This window comes from Pristis pectinata, chromosome 7 (assembly GCF_009764475.1).
Source record: "Pristis pectinata isolate sPriPec2 chromosome 7, sPriPec2.1.pri, whole genome shotgun sequence".
Classification (NCBI taxonomy): Eukaryota; Metazoa; Chordata; class Chondrichthyes; order Rhinopristiformes; family Pristidae; genus Pristis; species Pristis pectinata.
In genome coordinates, this window is record NC_067411.1 from 40,032,881 (window position 1) to 40,054,403 (window position 21,523).

General features: G+C 43.1%; 1 protein-coding gene across 8 annotated transcripts in view; it reads right to left on the reverse strand.

The window, feature by feature from the left end:
* The window catches only part of trpm3 (transient receptor potential cation channel, subfamily M, member 3), a 255,890-nt gene that overhangs the window by 40,091 nt on the left and 194,276 nt on the right, over nucleotides 1-21,523 (reverse strand). For 4 of the 8 annotated variants that reach the window (XM_052019202.1, XM_052019201.1, XM_052019206.1 and 1 more), the window contains exons 11-14: nucleotides 15,468-15,602; nucleotides 14,614-14,664; nucleotides 7,869-7,904; nucleotides 7,481-7,621 (exon numbers count right to left, since the gene is read on the reverse strand). In XM_052019202.1, coding sequence (XP_051875162.1) covers nucleotides 7,481-7,621; nucleotides 7,869-7,904; nucleotides 14,614-14,664; nucleotides 15,468-15,602 — 363 coding nt within the window. The remainder of the gene's footprint in view (nucleotides 1-7,480; nucleotides 7,622-7,868; nucleotides 7,905-14,613; nucleotides 14,665-15,467; nucleotides 15,603-21,523) is intronic. The other 4 variants (XM_052019204.1, XM_052019203.1, XM_052019208.1 and 1 more) reach the window with 1 other exon arrangement.

Consider the following 21,523-nt stretch of genomic DNA (forward strand, 5'->3'; position numbering starts at 1 on the left):
AATCTGGCACATCATGCTTACGCCAGCTGTTTTGAAAGAGCCTTCCAATTTGTGCCACATACCCCTGCTCTTTGTTCATTTTTCCTTTTCAAGTATTTTTCTGTCCCTTTTGAATTTTACTCTTGTACCCGCTTCCATCTGCCACTCTAGATCACAACAAATCATTTGTTTCAATAAAGAAGATGATTCCTCATCTTGCCTCTGATTCTTAAGTGTGTAATTTTACACTGTTTTGTGTGACTTGCTTCTTTGTTTTTCTTGACTGCTATAATATTGGATCAGAATCAGGTTTAATTGTAAACAAAGCAGACAAGAAGCGCATCAGAGGGTCCTGTGCCAAGAATAGCTTCTAACCTTAGGGCTCCCTGGCAAGGGCAATGCAAATACATAATTAATCGTGGAAACCCATTATAAATTAGGGTAAAAGGCAATAATATGGCTCATTGTAAGACTCTTGCTCTTACCAACTCACAGTAGCATTGGACAATCTTACTATGGAAATTGCTCATGATTTCATCGGGGTAGAAAATGGTCCTTGGTTACTTGTGCTAAATGCACAAAGTAGTATTGGCTGCATGTTGTAGTTTGCTCCAGAAATTCAAACCCATTGAATGAAATGAACTTTCAAGGCATAATAGCTACTATATAGTATAACCAAGGTTGAGCTTCATATTCCAAATGTTTGAGACTCAAACGAGGGGACATAGTTTCAAGATAAAGGGATGGTCTCTTAAAACTGAGGTATGAGGAAATTTCTTCTCGCAAAGGATGGTGAATATCTGGAATTCTTTGCCCCAGAAAGTTGTGGAGGCTAGATCATTGGAAATATATAAAATGGAAAGATCAGGAGATTGAGAGCTATGGAGATCTGGCACAGAGGAGTTGAGACCTGGGGTAGATCAGCCATGATATTGAATGGTGGGGCAGGCTTGAGGGGCCTGGTGGTTTAATCCTGCTCTTAATTTCTTGCGTTCCTGTGTTACTAATCCTTTCAAGGATAAGAGTTCAATTTTGAAGCACTGTAATTACACAAATGCTTTGACACTATCAGTGCATTTATACATAAACAAAAACATGAGGATTCATTTCCAGTGGAATAGAAATGAAAAGCCTGAGGTTATGTTAAACATAGAGAAAACTTAGGTTAGACTACACTTGGAACAGTTCAGGTCTCCAGGACCTGAGGGAAGGAGATGGAGCAAAAAAGATTAACAAGGATGATGCCAGAGGTTACAGTCATTTGAAGGGACACATATCTGAGTCTCTTTTCTTCCGAAGAGACCCGTCAGGGGTCTTTCAAATTATGAAGCAGTCCGAGAGGACAGACGTAGGGTTTCTGGATGTGGGCAAGACCAAAACTAGGAGACATAAACACAAAATGGTAATTCAATGGGGAATTTACCAGAGAGCAGCAAAAATGTGGAAGTTGGTCTCATGGAGACTAGTTGAGGTGAATGCTAAAGGGGAACTGGATGGATGGTGAGAGGAACAGAAGGAATTGCGAGTGGGGTGGGACGGGGCTTGTGTGGAGCACAAACACCAGCACGAGAGACTTAGGCTGAGTGACCAGTTTCTGTGCTGTAGCTTCCATATAATATATACACAAGGCCTGATATAGAGACGACCCAAAGTGCCATGAATATTTTTGATGAAACCTCTGTTCCATGTACTGAATTTAAAATGTAGTAGATTGAGGTACACTAATACTTCACTTAGCACACAGGAATGAGAGTGCTAATTGAATCAGCTCCAAAACGGGGTCATTGCATTCAGTGCTCCCATTGGTCAGGTGCCAATGAGTTAATGTACTTTCATTGGCTGAGCAAATTTGAGCAACACAGATGCATTCGGCAAACGGTCTTAATGCATTTGGCAATCTGGGAAACCAGTGAGATGGTATGCTTTGATGATTTGATTTTGATGTTTTTTTCGCTTTGTATCTTTTAGTAAAACTATTTTCCCTCAGGCCAAGAACAATATAAGGAATCCATATTCTGCAGGGTAGCACTAAGCTGGGTACCAGTGTTATTATTAGGAAACCTTTTTCAAATCACATTAGGGAATTGGTACAAATATATTTTCACCCACTGCAATGCTTGCACTTTGCGTAAAGTGATTTCAGTGCAGGAGTCAGGAGCTTAGTTGGTCACCAGCAACTGCTGATGATTATATAAAACACAGCTAAGAGCAGAAAGTGCTAGGAATACTCAACAGGTTAGAAGGAAGAAACAGAGTTAACATTTGATTGATGAAAGGTCATTGACCTGAAACATCAACTCAATTTCTTTCTCCACAGATGCTGCCTGACCTGCTGAGTGTTTCCAGCATTGTCTTTCTTTGTTGTGGATTTCCACAATATTACACTTTGCTGATGTGGGAAGGGAAAAGCTAAGGACGGAATCATGTCAAACTTTCTGGTGGTTACTTGTTCTCGGGACACTGTAATGCTCCTACCCATTCAAGGTCCTGTGCAAGTTTTAGATTCTTGGATGCAGAGCAAGTGAAAAAGCAATTCAGAGCTAGTGGAGAGTAATGAAAAGAAGCTTGTCGTCGGCTTGGAGAAGACTCTGCACAGGATGTGGACATGCGATGGTCACAAACAAACACAGCTTGCAGACTGCGGACTCACAGGGCATGACACTCACATCATCACCTCGGGCATGGTAGTAACATAAAATTTAAGAGGTATGGAGATCTGTAACCTAACCTTTGGACAACGTTCACCAAAATAAAAACCTCTGGTAACTTCTTGAATGTTGTGGTCATTTTAAATAGGGGATTAAGTTTCCCTTGGCTATGTTACAGTCTTGTTACTCCTGCCTCTCACCTGATTGCACACTGCACCCTTTTGGACATCAAAAGGCCAGTGCATTCTTCATGTTAATTAACAGGAGGGTAGTAGGTTGGGAGGAGGGAATCAGGGTAAAGGGGAGAGGGTGGAGAAGTAGGGAAGGAGGAATGGAAGGGAATGGAAGAGAGAAAGAGGCTGGGAAGAGAAATGGGAGGGAGAGGAAAAAGGAAAGTGGGGAAGGAAAGGGAGGAGTGCATAATGGAGGAGAGGAGAGAGAGAGCATGGGGAGAGATGTAGAATCATAGAATTGTACAGCACAGAAACAGGCTCTTCGGCCTGACTCGTCCATGCTGACCTGCACAGTGGTGTAGCGGTTAGTGTAACACTTTACAGTGCCAGTGACCTGGGTTCAAATCCGGCCGCTGCCTGTAAGGAGTTTGTATGTTCTCCCCGTGTCTGAGTGGGTTTCCTCCGGGTGCTCCGGTTTCCTCCCACATTCCAAAGACGTAACGGGTTAGGAGGTTGTGGGCATGCTACGTTGGTGCCGGAAGCATGGCGACACTTGCGGGCTGCCCACCAGAACGCTACGCCAAAAGATGTATTTCACTGTGTGTTTCGATGTACATGTGACTGATAAAGATATCTTATCTTATCTACACTAAACCCAGTTTCTTGCATTTGGCCCATGTCCCTCCAATCCTTTCCTATCCATGTACCTGTCCAAATGCTTTCTGTATGCTGCAATTTTACCTGCCTCTACTACCTCCTCTGGCAGATCATTCCATAAACCTACCACCCTCTGTGTGAAAAACTTGCCCCTCAGATCTCCTTTAAATATTTCCCCTCTCACCTTAAACGCGTGCCCTCTAGTTGTAGACTCCCCTACCCTTGGGAGCATAGAGGGAAGGATGAGAGTAAAGGAGAAGGAGGAGAGTGAGCGAGACAGAAAGAGGGGAAAGGGGAAGAAGGGGTGAAGCAGGAGGTGAGGGAGAGAGAGGAGGATGAGAGGAGGATGAGAGGAAGGGCCAAGAAGGAAGGAAGTGTGTACCTGTTCAATACATTGCCCGTCAGAACAGTGAGGTGAATATTAAGATGGGGGAGGGTTGTTGACTAGGTATCCAGGGGTTATGATCCAATAACGTGCTAAAGAGGAAGGGAGTTAACAGCTTGGATTGGTAGACAAATGTTGCCTCCTTGGTTCTGATTTGTAAGAATTACTCTCTGAGCCAGATTTACTCTGCAGAGCCACCCTCTGAGTGATTACTGATACTGCATGCTTACTTTGTTGAGGGAGGGCCAGTAATTACTTCCTGGCATTGGCTTGGACTTACAGCAACATATCACAAGGTGTTGCAAATACCAATCACAGCCCCTTCCACATGTGCAGCTGTTACTGCTGTTGGGTCTTCCCACTAATAGAAGGTTTACATTACATGAGCACATTTGAGGAATATCATAGTAATGGCATTGTGAAAGGAGTCAGCCATAAGTGGTTGCTCAGAACTTCTTGCCAACTCACAAGACATATTTTGTGTCTTATGTACCAGGGCCCCCAGATCACTTTATACTGCAACATTTGCAGTCTCACTCACTTTAAACAATAATTTGCTTTTTCATTCTTCCTTCTAAATTGGATAAACTCACAATAGTTCAATGACCAATGTCTTGCCAAGTCACTTGACATATTTAACCTCTTACGTGGCACCTTTCAAATCTCTGCTTCAAATCCAAATAAACTCCATCTAATGGTTCTCCTTTAACCTTCCTGTTCGTTATATCCTTAAAAAACATAAGCAAATTTGCTAAACTTTATTTCCCTTTCATAAGACCATATTGATTCTACTTGAATGGCATATGATTTTCCAAATGTCCTGCTATTACCTCCTTGATTTGTGGGTTGATACTATTGAATAGGATCAGCCTAAATTAACTCATTCCCTGTGGAGATCCAATGGAGACAAGATTTTCTCCTGTCAACTTCAACAGAAAAAAAAATCAGGTTCTAGAGAACCAGACATTCATTGGCTCCCAGTCCAGCCATGCCCTGGTGATAAAATTATCATCCTGTATTTCAAATCCCTTTTGTTTTCCCTGTTCTCCTTCAGTAATCACCTCCAACCCTATACTAAATCAAAACCTCCGAAATTCCTGAATTCTAGCCTTTTGCCCATTACTGATTTCCATTGGTCTAACCCTGGTGGTAATGTCTCTTGTCACTAATGCCCTAACCTCCGGAATTTCCTCCCTAACCTCTCTCTTCCTTTAAGACATTTTGTAAAACCGACCTCTTTAACCAAACTTTTGGTTGCTTCTAACATATTCTTTATTGTCTCATTGTTTTTGATAACACTGCTGCAAAGCAGCTTGGGATACCTTCCACATTGAAGTTGTTTCCTGTTCCATTATTGTACCATAAATTCTGCTTTATGTGGTTCAGAGTTTAATAAATATATTTCAATTCTTCAAGAATTCAAGTGAGCTTAAAGTCTGGAGGCACATTGGGGCTGTGGCCAGAATATCCCTTCAGACAAATGCAATTTCAGTGGAGGTAGTAGTTAAGATTGCTTCTGCCTACACTGCATTGGACCAAGGAATATAAATGAAGGTGGTGGATTTACTGCCAATTTCACTTCAAATTTGAACTCCTGAGTTCACTTGGGCCACGCATAGAGGATTGTGAGGAAGAGATAGTTGTACAATTGGAAGGGAGGAGAGAGGGTGTGTTTGGAGAGGACACTCATTAGGGAAGGGATAATCAGAAGAAAGACACTGAATTGAAAGGGAGGGAGTGGACAATGGGAAAGAGAGGAGTAATTAGATGAAGGGAAGGACAATCAAAAGGAGACCTGGAGAATCAGGAGGTGTTCAATCAGAAGAGATGGAGTTCTGGACAGTTGCAAAAAGGAAGGATGATCAGAAGGGAAGTGGGTAGGTGGAAGGAGGGGGCACAATTAGAATGAGGAGGCACAATTGAAAGGAGCCATGGAAAATTGGAAGGGGGAATGATCAGAAAGGATGGGGACAACAGGAAGGAAGCGGACAATCAGAAAGGAGAGGTAAAATTGGAAGGAGGGGCAAAACTGGAGGAAGGTACGGACAATCAGAAGGAGGTGTGGACAAAATTAAATGGACAATTAGAAGGAGGAGGAATAATCAGAAGGAGTGGAGAGAATTGGAAGTGATGGGGATAATTGGGAAGGATGAGACCTATCAGAAGGGATTGGGATAACTGAAAGGAGCACAGACAACTGTAAGGGATGGGGACAGTCAGGATGAGTGGGGGCCAATCAGTGGGAGTAACAGTAGCAATGGTAATGGTTGGTGTGGTTGGAAGCTCCTTCCCCTCTTTTACCTGGAGTCAATACTTTATTGTTGAGCAGATAGTCCTAGATCGGTTTTAATTGTAACATTTATTTATGAGCCTTTTTGCTTGAATCAATTATTTCAAACACCATATTCTGTACCTTCCAAATTCTGCTTCTGCCACCTTTTCTAGATAACAGGGAGATTTAGGGGTCCATGTACGGAAATCACTACTTGCTAATGGGGTGGTGTAGAAAAAGAATTAAGATGATAAATGGGTAGTTGGCCAGGACACAAAGGGCTGTAAAGAACCCTGATCTGACCCTCCTTAGTCTAAATCATTCAGTTCTGTATACTCAGCAGGATGGATAAATGCTCGGAGGAGGTACAGCACACATCTATCAGAATGAAAAGGGTTGTATTGAGGACAGGCTACCTAGACTGGTTTGTATCTTCCAGAGTACTAGATTGAGAGCTGATCTAATTCAGGTTTTAATAGGGCTTATTGAGGACAGTCCTTCTCAGACCAAGTGTGAGTCCAAACCAAGGGGCCATAACTTAGCGCCTGGACTAGCTGTTGAGGGGTTCTGTGGGGAGAGCTTCTTCAGACAGAGGGAAGTGAAACATCTGGACCGTGTGCCACACAAAACTGCTGAGGGTGGCCTTCAACTGATGTCTAACCTGGGACTGAGAGTTTATTTTAGGCCATGGGTATCAAGTGTAATGTAACTTAAGCAGGTTAATTGAGTTAAGGTACAGATCAGGCAAGATCTCACTGAATGGTAGGATGGTTTGAGGGGCTGAATGGCCTCCCCTTGTTCCAAGTACTGATCCCCTCCATGAGAGAATGTCAGTGGCAGTGAAAAAATGGCCAGAAGGTGCCAAACACAATCTATGCAGAATCTAAAGATCCAAATATACCAGACACCATCCAGGGAAAAGCACTCCACTTGATTGACAGTCTATCCACTAACCTACACATTAAACCCTTGTGCACTGTGCCTATATCGTGTACCAGGCAACAATTTGCCAAGGCTTCTTCAACCACACCCTACAAATGCATTACCCCCTACCAACTGGAATGTCAAGGGCATTAGAGGCAAGGGAATGCGTACACATTCCCTTCTAAGTCACCCACAACACTGGTTTGGGTATGTATTGGCAGTTCCTCCATCACCAAATCCCCAGCCAACCGTGGGAGTAGTATTGTCACCCAGAACTACTGTGTTCCAGTACTGCCATCCCATAGGGAACAGGGAATGGGCCGTAAACGTCAGTAACACCCACATCCCATGAATGAATTAATGAAAATGGGATTCAAACTGACACAGACTTCTGTTCCTGTGTGAGGGTTCAGAATACTGTTATTTCTGCCACACTACTCACCCGTTTTGGACCAAACAGATTGTGGTATAGAGTTCGAAACCTTTTGCGTGTGTAATTGCAGCGATAAGCTCCTCCCATCAGATTCTCAATCACAAGCCCGATGTCAATTAAACTGATTCTATAATCAGGAGGAAGGTTCCCCTAAACAACACCAAACATAGCAGAGAGATAGAGAGCCTTTATATTAACAGTACATCATGGAAACAATGAGCATGACCAGATAAATTATTATTATTGGATTTTAGTTGAAGATTTTAAAATGAATTAATAATACTTTTAGCGGTGTTGTTGGAAATGCATCCAATGGATTTGCACGCTACCTTTTTTTGTTAACTTTAGTTTAATAACAAATGTATTTTATGCGCTAAGCAGATCTTAATCAATTCACCTGAAAATAGATCCAGCTGAATGCTTGGTATTCTCGCTTGGAGAGAACAAATAAGTTTGAATGAGTTACTGCAGCATTTTACAGCACAAATCAAAGTTTAGCTTCATTCATGATGGTCTCAGAAGGCTGAAGTTTGACAAGCAATCTTCCAATAAAGAGACTGCAATCTTAGACCACATACAAGAAGTAGTTTTTATCAGCGAGGCTCATTGCCTTTGCTGCTGTTTTGTCAACATAGCATTTTAAGATCACTTTTACTCCGCGGTTTATGCTGGCAACCTTTTAGGTATAAACAGATCCTTCAGACCATTCATTTGTACAGCTAAAATGTAACTCAGCATCATGAGAGGGAGCCTTTAATTTCATTGACCATTTTCCTTCATATTCCATTGCTGCTATTTCAGCTGCAGTACTTTGCATAGCACATTGCCAGACCAGTTCCTGGAACACCGTGCAATTGCTTTAACAAACATGCCAAGGGGTCATTCCCAACCAATGCCTAGTGAAGACACAAACAGATCAAGGCTCATTGCCATGTTCCAGTTTATAGTGTGTCCGGGTTGCCCATTATCTCCTGTATTCACCGATTGGCTCTGGCTCTTGGTACCTCAGTGCTTTAGTTTTAAAAATCTCTTCCTTGTATCCAAACCGCTCCGTGATCTCACCCCCTCCCTATCTCTGTAACATCTTTCAGTCCTGTAACTCTGTGTGTGTTACTCCAATTGTAGCCTCTTGCTGATCCCTGGTGACTGTGTGCCTGTGCTTTGAACTCTGGAATCCTCTCTCTCACATTTTCTATCTCACAACCTTTTCATCTTCCTTAATATACTCCTTGAAAACCTACCTTATCCTGAGGATGAGTCAGTAAGAGACGTGTTAATAGATGTGCCCACACCCTTACCTTCAATGTCCAGTAACTCTACAAATAGTTTAAATAGAAAATTACGTTGTGGCACTAACAAGTTTAGGCTATTTTAGATCTGGTCAAGTGTAACGTGCTCTCATTCTAAAGGATTCTCTTGGAAGTTGTGACCATATCATTGAATTTCACATTCAGTTTGAGAGTGACAAACTTATGTCCAAAAGTAGAATCTTATTAGAAAGTAAAGGCATTTATATCAGGAGGAAGTTGACATGGCTAAAGCAAATGTACAAATCAGATTAAGTGTTTCGATGGTAGATAAGTAGTAGTAAATATTTGAAGAAATCATTCATAATTCTCAATGAATATTGACAAATAAACATTCTATGGAAAAGTGATCCATCCCTGGCTAACTAAGGAAATTAAGAATGGTATTGGATGGAAAGAAAATTCAAAAGAAAATAAGATGGAAGATTAGGAAAATTTTAGAAACCAGCAGATGAATGTTAGAGCTTTGGTAAAGAAGAAGAAAATAGAGCTTAGTGTAATATAACAAGAAATATATATCAACAGATGTTAAGTGTAGTACAAGTACATAAAGGGAAGGGAGTAGCAAAAGTGAACATTGATTCCCTAGCAGCTAAAACAGGGGAACTAATAACAGAGAATAGTAAAATGTCAGGGATGTTAAACAAGTATTTTGTATCAATCATCACAATGGAAGACACAAAGAGCATATCAAAAAATAGGAAGTGACCAAGGGAAAGAAAGGAATGATGAACTGAGAACAAGTAATATCGCTAGAGGAAAAAAAAACAACAGGTAAAGTAATGGGGTTAAGAGATGACAAATATCCTCAAAATGATCACCTGCATCATATGGTTCCAAAGTAGCTACAAAGAATGTGGATGCACTTGTGATCTTCCAAAATTCGTGAGATTTTGGAGAGCTTCCAGTGGATTGGAAAAAAGTAAATGTAGTATCCATTCAGGAAAGGAAGGTGAGAGAAATCAGGGAACCTGAATCGGGTAGTCTACAGTTGCGAAAATACTGAAATGCATTGTAAAATAATTCATAGCAGATCAGTTGGAAAAGGAAATGTCAGTGTGATTTTATGAAAGGAAAATAGTTCCTGTTGTCAGAACTCCACCATCCCAGCCCTAGGACATCACTGCAGGGGTTCCTTGGGACAGTGTCCTAGACCCAACCATCTTTAGCTGCTTCATCAATAACCTTCCTTCCATCATAAGGTCAGAACAGGGATGTTCACTGATAAATTGTGCAATATTCAATTTCATTCACAACCCCTTAGCAAATGAAGCAGACCATGCCTGCATGCAGCAAGATCTAGACAACATTCAGGCATGAGCTGATAGGTGGCAAGTAACGTTCATGCTACAAAAATGCCAGGTAATGACCATCTCCATTGAGGGAGAGTCCAAATACATTCACTTGACATTCAATGGCATGACCATTGCCAAGCCCCCAGTAATAATATCCTGGGATAACCATTAACCAGAAGCTCAGCTGAACCAGCCATGTAAATACCATGGCAACAAGAACAGTTCAGAGGCTGGGTATCCTACAACAAGTCCCTCACCTCCTGACACACCAAGGCATTTTCACCAGCTATGAGGCACAAGCCAGGAATATGATGGAATGCACTCCACTTGCCTGGATGAATGCAGTAACTCTCAAGAAGCTTGATACCATCCAAGACAAAGCAGCTCACTTGATTGGCACCCTTTCCACCAGCTGAAAGTATTCGTTCCCTCCGTCACTAATGCACAGTGGCTGCTGTGTGCAGCATCTATAAAATACACTGCAGTTACTCGCTACTCTGACAGGACCTCCCAAACCTGTGGCCTCTATCACCAAGAAGGGAAAGGGCAGCAGGTGCATGGGAACACCACCACCTGCAGGTTCCCTTCCAAGTTGCATCCAGCTTGGTGATGGTCCAATATTGCTGCATCTAAATCCTGGAACTCCATTCCCAACAGCACAGTGGGAGTTCCTTCACCAGAAGGACAGCAGTGGTTCACGAAGGCAGCTTCTCATGGGCATTTGGGAAAGGGAAATAAACCTAAGCCTTGCCAGCAATACCCAGACCCTAGAACTGAACAAAAATGGGGGGAATAACATACTTCAGGATGTAATTGGCAGAGCAGATAAAGAGCAGATAGTGGTTGTAGCATATTTAGATTGCCAAAATGTATTCAATGACTGACTCTAGTAGATAAGGAGATGGTGACTGAGGATAAAAAAATTGGTTGACCTACAGGAAGTAAACGGTAGTAATAAAGAGTGGAGTGTCTTAAGGCTCAGTGGTGAGACATCATGTTATCATCAACTATGTTAATGACCAAGATGAAGGAACAGAGTGCATCAGTCCAGGGCCATTTTGGCCATTTGGATGGGGTGGAGGAGATAGTGACCATGGCTCGAGCCTAGGAGTGAGTTGTCTGAGCATCATGAGCTTGGAGCAGTGATTGGATTTGGTATGGCGGAAGGAGGGGTGAAGAGCCCGAGTGGAGAAACTAAATTAAAGGGGACCTCCCTAAGATAGGTTCCCAAAGTACTGGGCTGGACCTGCTCAGGGATGTCCCCTTTAAATCATTGGTTTCAAACCTCCTTGCTTTGAGAGTGCTCAAAGACAGGCACGCCTCAGTGTAAACTGACCTAATTCCCCCGGCAATGATTCAAAGGAGCATAGTGTGGGGAATGACGTTAATTGTTGCATGACTAATGCGGAAACATTAGTGATTTGTGACCAGCCAAATCTTAGGATTGGCATGACTCAATCTGGACATGATTGTCATCATTTTTCACTCTGGGAAAAAAAAAATCAGTATTTGTACACATGGCACTGAAAGAAAAACAGTGCTCTATAGCTGAATTTTCAGGCCAAGATCTTCTGTCTCAATCACGTCTTCGGGAAGGTTTCTATTATATTAATCACAGAGTTGCTCTAGCCTCAAATTAACTGCAATGCATCTTGGCATGTTTATATTTTAGGCAGTTGTGTTAGAGGCTGTGGTGTCTAAGACAAAATGGGTAAATATACTGGAGACACAGGAGACTGCGGATGCTGGAACCTGGAACAAAAAAAACAAACTGAGGAACTCAGCAGGTCGAGCAGCATCTGTGGGAGGAAAGGAATTGTCGATCTTTCAGGTCAAAATCAGTCCCGATGCAGGGCTTTGACCGAAACGTTGACAATTCGTTTCTTTCTACTGACGCTGCTCCACCCATTGAGTTCCTCCAGCAGGTTGTTTGTTGTTGGGTAAATATTCTGGCTCACTTTGGTTGCACTCTCACCTTTGAGGGTGAAGACTGTGGGGTCAAGTCTGGAGACTTAAGTGCAAGTAGCCAGGTTGATACTCCTGATGCACAACTGAAGGAACACTGCACTGCCAGAAGTGCTGAGTTATGGGCAGCTCATTAATTGAAGCCCTCTCAGATAAAAGTACACCTTTCATATCTCTGTCATCAAGCTTCTAAGTACTTTATAGTCAGTAAAGTATCTTGAAGTGGAATTACTGTTATAGTATGGGAAAATTCAGCACCAGCGGTTCTCAGCAATGTCCAAACAATCAGTTCTTGTGATGTTGGTTCATGGATAAGTATTAGTCAGGGCTCTGAGGTTATCTCTCCTGTTCTTTGACAAAGTGCCTTTAAAGACACTTCAGCTTAAAAACACACCTTTGACAGTGCAGCATCACTTCATTAACACCCACTTATGAATCTGAATTTGCACATTGAGCAATCTAAAGATGTTGGTCTTCCAGCACAGTGAGATGTCCATAAGGGAATGCTGCCAGCTGGCACATTCCAGGCTGCAGGAGTACGTGCTGAGAGATGCACTGAAGCCTGGCGCAGCCAATGCAAAGGCTCTTTTGGGGAAGGATCACAGTCTAGGCTACTTCTGCTACTGGACATGGAGGGGCTGAGTCTGCCGGGGAAGCCCATCAAACAACAGAAGAGTGTATCACCCGGGGGGGGGGGGGGGGGGGGGGGGTCACATGAGTGGCAATGGAGCTATGTACAAAAAAAGATGTACTCACAGTAATGAATGCATTGATCAAATGACATAAGATTGCAAAGAGCTTTGCACTGTGTTTATTCTTTTGTATTTATTATTTTATTATGAATAACGTTTATTTTTGAAATAAGAAAAACCATGTCCCACTTTCTGATTTGGAATGGTGGAAGGTGAGTACAGAACAATCCATACTGAACGAAATGCAGTCTCCCTTCTTTGAATGGAGTGGCTATCAGAAACCCATAGCGTTTATCAAGCCCAACCGTATTAAATGCATCCAAAGCTCCAGATTTTCCAGCTGACATCAATCTCAAACGGAAGATTTGGTGGACTCTCTGCCAGTGGCTCTCTCTAAGCCCAGTGATGGTGAACACAAGCCCCACTTCAAAGATTTGTTTATATAAATGTTGGCTGACACATCCTACTGCATTTTAGCTGAGACATTTAACTGCTTTCTTGGGTGGGTATAAAAGATCCCATGGCTCTCTTTGGAAGAAGAACAGGGGAATTCTCCCTGATATCCTGGCAATATTTACCTTCCAATAAAAGAGATTATTTGATCATTATCACAGTTTCTTGGGGCTTGCTGTCTGCAAATTAGCTGCGTGTTTTTCATTATAACAGCATTTCAGTAATTTATCTTTGGCTCTAAAATGCTTTGGAGTGATCTGAAATGAATAAGAGAAATGCGAGACCTTTCACTTTTGCCTTAGTTCCAAAATGGGCTTATACAGACTGAATTGAGGAATATCACCGATGTACATGGGGGAAGTGGTCTGTGAATGAATAGGTGCTGTTGGGTGTGAGGAATCAAAATAAGGCTGGGTGTTAGAAAGTCCATGAGTGTAAGGTTTAAATGTGTTTACCTGATGATTTAACAGTGACAAGAGAGGATTATAAAATCTGCCTGGTTTTGAACTTTTTAATTGGAAATAAAACTCCCTAAATGGCAGTCAAGTTTATATGACCTGTTTAGAAAATATGAAACTTTGCAAATTGTTATTCCCTCTATGCACATGGTTCATGCATTCCATAATGCTTCTCTTCTCATTTATCTGAAGGCAGTGATTGACTCACTTAAAGAAACAAGATTATTAACACATTGGAACTCAAGCAGAAAGCAGAAGATAATTCAAGTCTGTTGGCTAATATATTTACACTAAATAAACTGCAAAGGACATTAAACTTATTTTGAGACTTAAAACATATTAATATGTAGTAAAAGGAGTTCCCTTTAACTTCTGAATCTATGTTTAAACCCAGTGTTAAGTACTGGAATTAAAACTTGTTCCCTCTGTCATTAGCAGAAGTCTGGAAAAACACGATCCTACTCTACTAAATGTATCTCTATGTATCAAGGCATAAAAATAGCCCTAGTTTTAGGGTAAAGAACCACCCTCACCTGTTGCAGTTTGATAACAAATGGCGGGCTCACATGTTACAAGGTTGGGTCACTCAGTCTCCTGAGCCTCTCCTGCCATTCAACCAGATGTTAGCTGATCAGCACCCCAACTGCATTTAGTCATCCTAGTGCTATATCCGTTGATATACTTGCCCAATAAAGGTGCCACTGAATTATTGGCATTTGAGCCTGAGATTATAACATAATGTGGGTGCACGCAGACAGGGAGCTTTAGACTGAAGGATGTCAGTGGATGCTTGATGGTGATACTGGATGATTGTAGAGAAAAAGAATGATTTCCACTACATTACTTCACCCCTTTAAGCACTCTACTCGACACCGTGTCCCATTAATGAACCACAATGCACGAAAGACATGTAACACTTTTATGAATAACAGCCATTTTCTGACCTACCAGTTGCAGGATGCATCAACCTACCTTTTTGACATCCCTGACTAATTGGTACAAAGTGTTGGATGGGCCATGTCTCTGAAATGGAACAGAGGAAACAGTGACATTAGCAGAGTTCACAGTGAGAATCAGGCAGCTTCTTCAGACCTCCATCACCTCTGCAATAATGGAAATACAATATGTTCATTGCAAAGTGTATGAAGAAATTATTAGGTGGACCAGAAGATCCGTGAAGATAATGTCATGTGGGGTAGCCACATGATTGTGGATAGAAGTGCTCTGAAGTTTGGGGAGACAACCCGTGATAATAGCTAAGAAGAGGTAAGGAACATAATCTATAATTAGACAACTAGCAGTCTGCTTGGAGGGTGAGAAGTAAGGGCCAGTGTGAAGGACTCTCAGTTTAGAGTTGGATAGTAATGGTTCACATCTCACTCCAGAGAAATCGAGGCTGACTGCTCCTGTGGAGTGCTGCATTGTCGGAGGAGCTAATCCTTGGATGGGATGTTTAACAAAGGCTCCCATCAAATGCCTGAAAGTAATATTTTGAAAAAGAAGCAGGGGAACTCTCCCCTGTGTCCCAGTCAAGATCTTTCCCCCAGCCAGCTTCATCTAAGAACAGATCTGCTGGCCTTTGCCACATTCCATTGTGGGACCTTGCAGTGCCTAAAGGCTGTTGCATTCCCTGTGACACAGGGTGACCAGATTTCAGAAGATGTTGCCAGGACATCCTCTGGTGATGGGAGGCCATGTAGAAATCCGAGACCATTCTCCGGAGCTGACCATGAGTTGGTGGGGTGGGGGGTGGGGGGGCGGGGAGGTGGGAAGCGCAGTAAAGACCAGGTGGATGATAACAGAGAGGCTTGAATGAATGAACTCACGGTGTTGTAGAGCTCTTCGAGCCTGGAGATGGTGAGGAACCGATGCATGCTCACTCCGTTCTCAATCAGCAGTTTCACAAATTCCACACGGTCCAGCACCAGTGCATCAAGCATGGCCTGCTCGAGGGAACCCACCTAAATAACCAGCAATTAGATCCAATCACAGGGCTCGCAACTCAAAGGCAATGGTTTTATTCACCTGATTGGAGTTTTTGGTTGTCAATTGTTAATTTTAAATCTCCGATTGATTTGTTAACCAAGGTTACTGAGTGATATAGGGAAAAGGCAGACTATTCACTGTTCCATATTTCCTTACAATATAGAAGATGTCCATTTCAGCTCTTTGATATGCTGCTTTACAGAGCAATCCCTGACTAACTTTCCTTGTAACCTATTCTCCCCACATTCCCATCAACACCCTCAAGATTCCCTCACTCATCTACCAATCCACACATCTTTGGGATGTGGACGGAAAACAGCGTACCCAGGAGAAACCCATGCAGTCATGGGAGGAATGTACAAACTCCACACGGATAGCACCGGAGGTCAGGATTGAACCTGGACTGCTGGAGCTGAGTCACTATGGGATTAGGCTACATGACCTCATTGAGTGGGAACATGAACAGCTCAGTGGCCTTCTCCTGTGCCTATGTCCCTAATAGTAGAGGAAGCCATCAGCTTAAAAGTAAAAATGCCAGTTATTCCAACAAAGTTCAGAACTGTGAGATGAAGTGGTCATGTTTGAGAGAAATAGCGGTGGAGTTAAAAGTACATAGAACATAGAACACTCCAGCACAGTACAGGCCTTTTGGCCCACAATATTGTGCAGGCATTTTATCCTGCTCCAAGATCTATCTAACCCTTCCCGCCCACATAGCCCCCAACTGTTTACTTAAATAAGTTGCCTTTAAAGGATTTGCAAATAGAAAAGTTCTGTGGCCTTCACACAAAATGTGTTATGTGAAGAAGGAACAGTTCTTTAGATAGCCAAGAGATAAAGAAACCCATAGCTGCTCTGTCTATTCACAGTTAAACTGATTAGCTTTGCTGTATGTCAGTATGGTGTGCCATCAGGTTCTGGTGCTCCCTGGAAGCGTGTTATTGTCATAGAGTCATTGTAAGATACAGCATAGGAACAGTCCCTTCAACCCACTGGGTGTGTGCTGACCATCAACCACCCATTTTCATTAATGCCATTTTTATTCTTCCCACATTCTCATCAACTGCCCCCAGATTTTACCACTCACCTGCACACTGGGGCAATTCACAGGGGCCAATTAACCTCCCAACCTTTATGATGTGGGAGGAAACCCACACGGTCAGAGGAAGAATGTGCAAATTCCACGTAGACAAAATCCAACTCCATTGAACCTGGGTCTCTGGAACTGTGAGGCAGTGGCTCTGCCAGCTGTGTGACTCTGACGCCCTCTGTGAGCCAAAGGTGAAAGGAGATTGAATGCTAATAGTTTGCTGATTTGGACATTTAACATATTGATATGCTGTGGTATGGAGGTGACAAGTGAAGGAAAAATGCCCTGGATTAAAGTGATTATCTCCTGTCGATGTGATGTTGCCTTGTGTCAAGAAGGAGGAGGTTGTGCCGTGACAGAGAAGGGAAAGAGAGAAAGGGTAGAGAGAAAGAAAGCTCTGTCTAGGTCTATAAGGCGAGGGCAAATAATTGGAGTATGGCTAATAGAATTTGTTCTGTGGTATGTTCTGGTAGAGGAGGGCACTATGGATTGAAACCCTGCCCTGAGTATAATGTTCATCCACAAATAGGATCACCAATTTTGATTGGGCATATTTCTGGATGTTTCTTTACATCACAACCCAACTCGTCCAACACTCCCACCGCTGGTTGTCTGATACATCCATCATCTCAATGTCCTCCCTTCCCCTTTTCTGAAGGCACTTGGAAGGCAGACAAGATTCCCTGTGATGCCTGGAGATGTGGAAGTTGTAAGATAAATTCAAGCCTTTCTTGTTTAGAACTAGGTGCATGCTTCCAGCACAACCATTTTGAATATGGCACAGTATCTGAAAATCAAATGTGACATGACTCAATAACAAGACATCTATGTTTTTAATTTCCTGTACTGGTGGTGCACTCATCTAGATTTCAATATGTTAACTCAATGCACACACATAACCTGGGTCACGCACAGCGTCATGAAGTAAACTGTGGGAAAGTTCCTCCTTTGGTACCGTTATGTGCTCTCTCTCCATTGAGTGAATGGATTTGGCCACCAGTATCTGTTACTACTTCCACTGGAAATGAAGGGGAAGTAAAGAGGCTGGGAGAGGAGAAGAGAGATCATGGGGGTTTGAGAAAGGAAAATTAAAAAAGAAAGCAAAGCAGAATTAAAATGCAAAATAAAGTTTGAGAAAGGGATTGCAAAAGAATAAGTAACAGACACTGAGAAAGAAATAATTCAGAGAGAGAGATCTGGAAAGATTTTAAAGGTACTAAGAAATAAAGCTGGGTAAAAAGAAAGAGCAGGAGAAAGAGAATTTGAGAAAAAGATTGAGAAAGAAAGAAATTAAGAGAGAACAGTGAAAAAATGGGAAAGATTGAGTGAAATTGAGGAATAAAGATTGAAAAGGAAAGAGAAGGAAGAGAGAATGGGTCAAAAATAGGCTGAGAAACAGAAATTGAGAGAAGGGGGAAAGTCAAAGAGAAAGGGATTGAGATCAAAATAGAAAAAAATGCAAATTAATTCATTTGAGGTCAGTTATCACATCTTTGTATTTCTGAAATTAGAAAAAAAAGAAATGAAGCTTGAAAAGGGGAGATAGAGAAATAAAGATTCAGGAAGAGTGTAATTGAGAAAGAGATTGTACAAGAGTAAGACAGAGAGATCGAGAGAGGAGGATTTGTTCAGGTGCATCTCTTAAACGTCTTCTCTCTGGTGTCTGAATGCCAGCTGAGTAAACAGTGTAGGAAGCACTACTGTCAGTCTGTGAGGTGATGAGGGAGAAGACATTTCAAAGCGAGAGGGAATTATCTGTCAAGCTGCCTTGTGCTTACAGGCCTCAGCTCAATTTTTCTGCAAGGCATTGGTGAAATCAGGGATTTGACAGCAGGGGAGTGTAATAAGAAGTGACCCTAATCTTATACTCTATTGGTATTGTACCTGATCACTGACATCCTCCCTCTCACTTGTAAATAAACTGTGTACCGTGCAAGATTCCACTTAAAAAATATAGACAAGTTAATTCTCCTGGAGCTGTGTTTTGACATCGATCCAAGTGAATGAGGTAGCACCTGTACATTGCTTTCAATCAGCTCAGAGCAGAATTCTGTAACCTTATTAGAAGGACTGAACAGCTGAACTCTTTTCTTTAAGGTAAGAGGGGCTGGTTTAATGGGGGTCTTTGAAATCATCATCTTCTTCTTAGACAGACCGCCTGGATTGAGGATGACTTGCTTTGTGGATTTTTGAGGTGGCCAAGGATGCAGATGGGGCAGGAAATGGCTTGGTGGGGAAGGCAAGTGGGCACTTTGAGAGGTAGTATGCTTCCTCTACTGGGTATTGGGGCCTCTGTGTGCTCCTGAAGGATGGTTTTGAGGTTCTCAATACCATCCCAATGCTCCTTCTCCAGTTAGAGCAGTCATAGGCCAGAGATTCCCAGAGAAGTTTGAAGGGGTAGTCTTAGAGATGTTGGTCCAGGAATCATAATATGTTCTAATTGTGGTTCTAGGTGGTCAGAAGAGGTGTGCACCTTTGGCCATCTTGACTGTAGAGCAACTGCTGCAAGTGTAAGTAGCACCTAAAGCTTTGCCTCAGCCGGGGTCTGGGGTTGGACTGATGACCAGATAAGTGGCTGGACTGGGGGGAGAGAAGGGTGTCAGTGAGCATGTTCGTGGTTGGAAGAAGGAGGTAGGGAGAGAGATGATGGAGATCAGGTAAGTGATAAGAAACTTGTACCTTTGGGGAATGGGGGAGTGTGGTAGTTGGCCAGTTAGGACAATGAGTCATAGAGTCATACAGCACAGAAATGGGTCCTTTGGCCCACCATATCCATGGCAACATTTTTGCTAATCAACCTCAGTCGATGGGGACTGGTTGGTGGGGGGGGGGGGGGGAAACAGGGAAGATTGGGATGGGGCAGTTATTGTCTTTGGTGGTGTGGTGGTGGCGTGGAGTAGGGAGAAGCCTTGTGGTCCTTCCCTGATTGGGGTTGTTGGAATCAGGGCCTGTTGGAGGGTTAGAGGTTCAGAGAATCAGTGAGGGAGATAGGATGGTTGAGGTGGATATTAGAGGGTGGGAGTAAGGACTGGGGGTGTGTGGTGGGAAGCACTTAAAGTATTTAAGACTTACTTAGCGAGGCACCCATTCAACATTGTGCTGTGAAGATCTTGTCATCTCAGAAGTAGGGGTTGGGAGTATCATAACCAAAAGGGGCACAGGTTTAAAGTGAGAGGAAGGAGTTTTAAAGGGGATCCGGGGGGAAAGTTTTTTTTACACAGAGAGTGGTTGATATCTGGAACATACTGCCAGAGGAAATGATGGGATCAGATACACTTACTTCATTTAAGAGGCATTTAGACAGGTACTTGAATGGGCAAGGTATGGAAGGATATGGTTCTAATGCAGGCAAATGTAAGTGTAGATGGGCAAAATGGTCAGTGTGAATATGGTGGGCTGAAGGGCCTGTTTCTGTGCCCAGTCAATTCTAAGTCTCTAAGTAGCCAACAGTAGTTGCTCCTGGAACGACTTCACCTGATCAGCCCACAATGCTCCAAAGTGGTGTTAGCTCATGGCATAATGTTATGGACCTCTGACGTTGGGAAGTACCTGTTAGAATTTCCAGACTGATGTTAAATGATCTTTAGATGACCATTATCGGGTTTCAATCTGTGGCAAGGACATTTTTGCTTACATACTGCTGAAATATGTAGCACTTTGGGATCTAATCTCTAGGCAGATGTTTCTGCTTGGTGAGGAGAGACTGTACAACAATTACTGATAAAATCACTCATTTCCAGCATCCGCAGAATCTGCTTTTGAACCAATAAAACTAATGAACTTAAGACACACAAGAGATTCTGCAGATGCTGGAATCTGGAGCAACACACACAAAATGCTGGAGGAACTCAGCAGGTTAGGCAGCACCTATGGAGGGAAATAGTTGATGTTTCGGATCAAGACCCTTCAGGCAGGCACGATAGTGTAGTGGTTAGTGTAACACTTTACAGCGCCAGCGACCCGGGTTCAATTTCCGCCGCTGTTTGTAAGGAGTTTGTATGTTCTCCCTGTGCCTGTGTGGGTTTTCTCTGGGTGCTGTGGTTTCCTCCCACATTCCAAAGACGTACAGGTTAGGAAGTTGTGGGCATGCTATGGTTGGCGCCGGAACCGTGGGGACACTTGCGGGCTGCCCCCAGAACACTCTATGCAAAAGATGTATTTCACTGTGTGTTTCGATGTACGTGTGACTATTAAAGATATCTTATCTTATTCATCAGGGCTGGAAAGGAAGAGGGCAGAGGCCAGAATAAGAAGGTCGGGGGAGGGGGAGGAGCACGAGCTGGCAGGTGATAGGTGAGTCCAGGTGAGAGGGGGAAGGTGTGGGTGGGGGAGGGGGGGATGAAAGGGAGTGATATAATAAACTGGGAGGTGATAGGTGGAAGAGGCAAAGGGCTGAAGAAGAAGGAATCCGGTAGGAGATGACAGTTGACCATGGAATAAAGGGAAGGAGATGGGGAATGAAAGTGAGGTGAGGGCAGGTCGTGAGGGCGGGGGAGGGGAAAGAGAAGGGGGGGCTACAGGATTGAGGGAAAAGAGGGAAAACAAAAGGGGGGAAGGGGAAAACAGAGGGGAAGGATTACGGCAAGTTAGAGAAATAGATGTTGATGCCATCAAGTTGGAGACTACCAAGGTGGAGTATGAGGTGTTGCTCCTCCTATCGCCTGCCAGCTCACGCTCCTCCCCCTCCCCCCACCTTCTTATTCTGGCTTCTGACCTCTTCCTTTCCAGTCCTGATGAAGGGTCTCAACCCGAAACGTCGACTCTATATTTCCCTCCATTGATGCTGCCTGACCTGCTAAGCTCCTC